This window comes from Schistosoma mansoni (genome assembly GCF_000237925.1).
Source record: "Schistosoma mansoni, WGS project CABG00000000 data, supercontig 0179, strain Puerto Rico, whole genome shotgun sequence".
NCBI classification, from domain to species: Eukaryota; Metazoa; Platyhelminthes; class Trematoda; order Strigeidida; family Schistosomatidae; genus Schistosoma; species Schistosoma mansoni.
In genome coordinates this window covers 390,895-397,339 of record NW_017386063.1, presented here as the reverse complement: position 1 = coordinate 397,339, position 6,445 = coordinate 390,895, and the positions used below count along the sequence as shown (strand labels likewise).

Genomic DNA, 6,445 nt, shown 5'->3' with positions numbered 1-6,445 from the left:
TTGAACATTAACACCACTGGATGCCGGCTCAGTGGTCTAGGGGTTAAATGTTCTTGCTCAAGACCGAAGGTCCTGAGTTTGAATGGATGCGCACTACTGAGAAGTCTCATACCAGGACGAACTTGCCGTCCAATGCTTCCAGGTTTTACATGGTGTTCTAGCTTTAACCGTCTCATGAATTGAACTATTGAATGATGACATTATATCACAAAAAAATTACGAGAGCGTTTGCTTTTTGACTATTTTTTATGCAACTTCGTTTTTAGCTGGAGGAATGGATAATTCATCTGTCTTATATGTGTAAGATTACCATGTTGTTTTGCTTCTAAATATCATCCAGATAACTTTAAATTGTTGATTGGCCTTCGACGTTCTTATAAAACGTACGCTACATTTTGTCGTGGATGGCAGTGTAATGCATTTTGTTATGCTATTTTTCAATTTAAGGTTTAAGTGCAGTTAAAATCGGACAACCTTACTTGAAGTTAGCTTTTGACTATGTCCACAACTTAGAATTTGTATATTTTAAAATCTCGCTGAGTGTATTCATACTTAGATCGATGAATAAGAACATTAATTATGATCTCACATTGATGTAGATTATTTCCGTAAGTTTCTGGAATTGTTGTTCGAGCTTTATATCCCGAATTCCGCAATAGATCGTGACACAATGCGACGACAACCGGAATGCCCCGAGATTTCGGAGTTATTTGTAAACTGACAACTACTATCAAAGCACTTTGCAAACATCATTCTGATCGAACAGACTAAAGTATTATGGCAAATTATCAGGGAACTTTCTGAGCGGGCACATTTATCTTATCTTCTATTTATTTATAAGTTGTAAGGCTTTAACGTTGCAAAATGTTTACGTTCTCCTGTCTCATTTTAAGGAACTAATCGTGGCATTTTCTCCATACCTGCTAAACCGTGTAGACAAAATTTATGACCAGCAGGTGATTGTATAATATATCAAAATTTCTTGCAGTTCAACTGAACCTGATTTGTTAGACGTTTAGATGCATTATTCATATAATCCCTATATGTAAAATAGTTACCGTCAGAGTCAATGAGTAAATTTTGATAATTGTGATGGGTACAAAAAACCAGTAACTACTCACCTAATACTTTTACAAACGGACTTTTAACGAGATGAAATTGACCTACTTGATATTCTTGTTTGACATCGTATTCCTGAAGTAAGCAGGAACTTTTGAATCACTTTTGTCTGGGTGATTTGATATTTATTCAACAATGCTGTTGTGCCAGTGATCGAGCTTCAATCTGAATTTCTGACTGGAGTCAAACCTCAAGATCGATTTCTAGACTGAAATTCTTATTTGACATTTTTTTTCATCAGCTTCTACTGTTGTATTATGAGTTTCTAAGTTTCCTTGATCGTCATGCTCCGAATTATTGCATTTTCACTGTTGCACTGTGATAAGAAAGTGGCATGGCTACTTGTTATATCCTATGGACACAACGGGTTACTCACCCTTTTTAACTCAACGAAGACTGACCCACCTCGGTGTACAAGGGTAAGAGTGCGAATGGAGAGGTTATTATCCATCAACTGCAATTCTCCACTGATTCTGAAAATTATGTGAGAAATACAATGTTATGGGTAGGTTGTGTGGTTTGCTCAATCGGTTAGTAATCACATCTGAATACATTTAACTGACTAGTTGCAACTAATTATTAATTTAATTTATCTATATAATTCACAATGTCAAAAGACTAACCACTTCAATTACAAAATATAAATAATTTACGGAGCTATATTTTTGATCCACCCTGACACTAACACACTCGGATTCTGTTTATAATTAACATCTAAGTTTTGATTCAGTTCCCATGTTCATTATGAATACTTCAGTATAGGTTTGATAAACTTAGTGGTGTTTACCATCTTTGTCTTATTCAAAGTTAGCCATATTGTCATTTAATTCTAACTCAAATTTTACTTTGTACTGAGTCGCAGTTTCTTTTTTGTACCCAGGTAAAAAATGTTTGACGAGGAAACAAAAGGCTGAAACTATTCCCTTAGTTCTCAATAAACAATATGGCTAAAGCTCGTAAAAGTAATTTTTATGACTTTTATAATGTTTGTCCCAAAGTACCCAATGCCACCAAAGAGGAACTCATGGTTTTAACCGTGAGTGAAATAATCTCACACCTTTTAAAGGCTATCGAGGAAAAACGTGATGTTGATTTAAATAAGTAAGTGATTATTTAAGTCTTATTATTAATAATTTGTTTTTGATTTGAATAGACTGAAATCAGTGATATCTAGTAAATATGGTTTAGCCTCACAACCACGACTGGTTGATTTAATCGCAGCTGTACCAACAGAACATAGACATGTAATTTAATTTTCATTGGTGACGAATGTTTACCAACTACACTGTCTAGGTGCTGTTGCCACATTTGAAAGCGAAACCAGTGAGATCAGCTAGTGGGGTAATTAAGTGTACATATATTTTATTTTCATTTTATTATAGATTGTAGTTATAGCAGTTATGTGTAAACCTCACCGATGTCCTCATATAGCTGTGACCGGGAATGTTTGCGTGTAAGTGTTTCAAATTTCTTCAACTTTACATTTTATCCTCTTATCTATAGCTATTGTCCAGGTGGACCAGATTCTGATTTTGAATACTCCACACAGTCGTATACTGGATATGAGGTAATTTCGTAGTTTAGACCACATAACTTTTCACTAATGTTCTTACTAGCCCACTTCAATGCGTGCTATTCGAGCTCGTTACAATCCTTTTATTCAAACACGGCATCGAATTGAACAAGTAATTTTTCGTGATTAGGTTTACACATTTCATTTATAATTCCAGCTTCAACAACTGGGACATACATGTGATAAAGTTGAATTTATTGTTATGGGGGGAACGTTTATGTGTCTTTCTGAAGACTATCGGGATTATTTCATTAGAAGTTTACATGATGCACTATCTGGTCATACAAGCCAAAACGTTGACGAAGCTGTTAGGTAAGTATAAATCACACCCCCTAACACTTTTTATAAGTTGTACGTTACATACTGTATGGATTTCGATAAAAAAATCCTCTTTGTTCTATGATTAGAGATTCCCTCTGAACCTGAAAGTTTGGACGTCAGTGATCAGTTTGGGTATACTTCATTTGCAAAATGTTCATTAATTGTCTCAGGTTTCATTGTTCCTGGATTTCCAAACCAATTGTTTTCTGTTCCATTTCTTCCTTTCCCAACCTTCTGCTGCCAGATATTCTATTCGCGACTCACGATATATACTACTTATGTCGATATAAGTAGCCCACACCATACCGCCAAGTACTTTTTAGTATTAATAAGAACACTTTTATTGAACAGTTGTTCATACTTTAGATGGATTTCATTTAATAAATAATCACTTTATTTCTATCCATTAGTTATTCTGAACGAAGTAAAACAAAATGTGTTGGAATCACCATTGAAACACGTCCAGATTATTGTTTAAAAAAACATTTAAGGTAAGTTACAAACCAGTATTCATCTGTTGGACAATTAATTTCATTTTAGTGAAATGTTACGTTATGGTTGTACACGGTTAGAGATTGGTGTTCAAAGTGTCTATGAAGATGTTGCCAGAGATACAAATAGGTAAGAATTTTAATTTGTCTATGAAAATAAAAATACTCGACCTGTTGTTTTTTTAATAATAATTTTTGTTGTAAACTCTTTCGGAAAATAATAATTTTCCTTTATTTTACACAACTTTATCAATCGCTTATATATGCAGTTAGTTAAACTAATTATAGCCACTACCAGGGAATTCCTACTCATTGCATTTTCGCAGCGAGGGTGTTGTTTGCGGGGTTGGGGGAGACGAAAAGCAAATGTCCGGCGCTTTTATCGGGTTGGTGGATATGGAGGATCCACCTAGGGGAGTTGAAAACCCCAGGTCCAAACGTATGGTGCACATAGACTCCAGGATCATGAGAAAATAAATGGTGTATGAACTTACTGTTTTTGACCGGCTACCATGGGACTGCATCTCCTTAAGTTTCTCCACTGCCTTGTGGATTAAACCTTTAGGTCAAAGTCTTCAGGTGTGGGCCTTAAGAAAACCACCTACTTCGGTTTAGGCACCCGGACGGTATTCCAACCCTCATATATATATTTGATGCCTCCTTGTACCAATGTCCATGTGTTTAAATAGAAGTAAATAAATGACCAATATCATAAATTTTCTGCCTGGTTTAAAGACTGAAATATATCGATCAAACTGAGAATTTGTCCTTTTAGTCAGTAGATTACAATTTTTAAAGGAAAAGCTCTTCTCACAATGATTTCGTGGGTAATTTTCAAATAAATCTGGAACGAAATTTCTTCTTTTTTTAAATTTACTTTCACCACTAAATTCCCACCGCTTATTCATTGATTATCAGTAGGGGTTTTGTGGAGATTTAGTATTTTCATAGTTGAAAGCGTGATTCAATTGAAGCTAGACCACCAGAGAAAACCTGGAAGCACTGGACGGCCATTTAGTCCTATTGTGGGACTCCTCATCAGTGCGCATCCACGACATAAACACCATCGGATGCCGGCTTAATGGTCTATCGGTCAAGTGCTCTGGCGCGAGACTGATAGGTCCTGGGTTCGAGTCTTGCGAGGCGAGGTCGTGGATGCGCTTTGCTGAGGAGTCCCACAATAGGGCGAAACGACCGTCCAGTGTTTCCAGGTTTTCCCTGGTGGTCTAGCCTCAATTGACTCACGCTTTCAACTATTCATTGATTATTCATTCCATGAAGAGGATTAAAGAGGCTTCCGAAGTTTTTTATATTTTGTTAAATCTCGTGATAATGGCAATGATTATCTGTCTTCTAAGTTGCTAATTTTCTAATTCTAAGAATGTTTTTCAGATTTATTCTCGTGAAATTCCCCCTTGACGTTGTTATCTAAACAAAAAAAACTTTATATAATCCTTTCTTTTTTGTTTTATATTTTAGAGGTCATACTGTTAAAGCTGTTTGTGAATCATTTCATTTATCTAAAGATGCTGGATTTAAAGTTGTTTCACATATGATGCCTGATCTACCAAATGTTGGCTGGGAACGTGATTTAGCACAATTTGCTGAATATTTTGAAAATCCAGCATTTCGTTCAGATGGATTAAAAATTTATCCAACACTTGTTATACGTGGTACAGGTTTATATGAATTATGGCGTACTGGTCGTTATAAAAGTTATCCACCTGGTATGCTAATTGATTTGATTGCTAGAATATTAGCTTTGGTTCCACCATGGACTCGAATTTATCGTATTCAAAGGTAGATCATATATATTGATGAAATTTTATTCATTTATTTGTTCCATGAATAAAATTAATAAGTGTAACTGGTATAAATTGGTTTGACTACCTTTATCCTTCTTCCAACTTACTCCTACACTAGCCAACGTCACCCATCAAGATAGCTGACAGGTGGGCATACATAACACTTGTTTCAACCAACTCAGTGCGTGAAGATTCACAATCAAATGAATCTCTTGGTATCCTGTCCCTAATCTCAGCATTACTCACTTAATTGCTCTACAAAACGTGAGCAGTGCTTTGAAGATACCTACGTTCCATCATTGATATTCACACTGAGACTATAGTTACAAGTTTTACTATATATTTGAATTGTCCTGATTTTCTAATTTTGAGAAAATACGAATCGTTACAAATGTAATTCTTCCTCTTTCAACATGCCATTGATTATTTGGACTCAATAGTTCAATAGATAAGGGGTCAGGATTTATAGCGAAGTCTACTAAGTTCGAGAACCATTTGGATGCGAGTGAATCCATTTGACGAGTCCTAAATGGGAAAAGGTGCGCAGCCTCGGTTTCACCGCTAATTTTTATCTAACTTCACAAAAAGAAACTTGTAACTAACTAATAATATTGAGACAATCCATTTCTGATGCACATACGCCAATAGAGACTAATTATTTGCAGTCTTTAATGTCGATAACGAAAAAATACAAACCTTTACAAATGACTATGATAATATAGATTTTAACTTTCGATGGGTGCATATTTTCATGGAGTTAGTTTGAAGTTGGACAAAATTTACTTTCCAGCTTTTTAATCTCTGTTAGTCATCATCATTATTTATTTAATTTTATTTAAACACATAAATATTGGTACAAAGAGGCACCAGATATATATGCGCCGCACAAATCTCATTTGATTTGTGTGAGGGCTGTGATACTGTCCAGGTGCCCAAACTGAAGCAGGTGGTTTTCTTAGGGGGCCACACCCGGAGCCTATGACCTAGAGATCTGATCCACAAGGCAGTGAAGCATCGTGAGGAGATGTAGTCCCATGGTGCCCCCAAATGCCCTGGTACGGCCGAGAGTGGGGAGAGTCCGCTCTCCCTCTCGAAATGCTCTCACATGGCCACGCGAATATATAGCCTCTGCCAGG

The 6,445-nt window shown here is 36.0% G+C and overlaps 1 protein-coding gene across 1 annotated transcript in view; it reads left to right on the top strand.

Annotated features, from left to right (window-relative positions):
- Positions 1-1,997: 1,997 nt before the first annotated feature.
- Smp_085500 (histone acetyltransferase-related) overlaps positions 1,998-6,445 on the top strand; it is a gene marked incomplete at its 3' end in the record, with an annotated part of 11,462 nt that continues 7,014 nt past the window's right edge. The window contains exons 1-11 of the mRNA XM_018795420.1: positions 1,998-2,081; positions 2,118-2,220; positions 2,273-2,363; positions 2,413-2,460; positions 2,502-2,572; positions 2,623-2,686; positions 2,736-2,804; positions 2,850-3,004; positions 3,424-3,504; positions 3,554-3,634; positions 4,984-5,304. Coding sequence (XP_018646972.1) covers positions 2,063-2,081; positions 2,118-2,220; positions 2,273-2,363; positions 2,413-2,460; positions 2,502-2,572; positions 2,623-2,686; positions 2,736-2,804; positions 2,850-3,004; positions 3,424-3,504; positions 3,554-3,634; positions 4,984-5,304 — 1,103 coding nt within the window. The 5' untranslated portion in view covers positions 1,998-2,062. The remainder of the gene's footprint in view (positions 2,082-2,117; positions 2,221-2,272; positions 2,364-2,412; positions 2,461-2,501; positions 2,573-2,622; positions 2,687-2,735; positions 2,805-2,849; positions 3,005-3,423; positions 3,505-3,553; positions 3,635-4,983; positions 5,305-6,445) is intronic.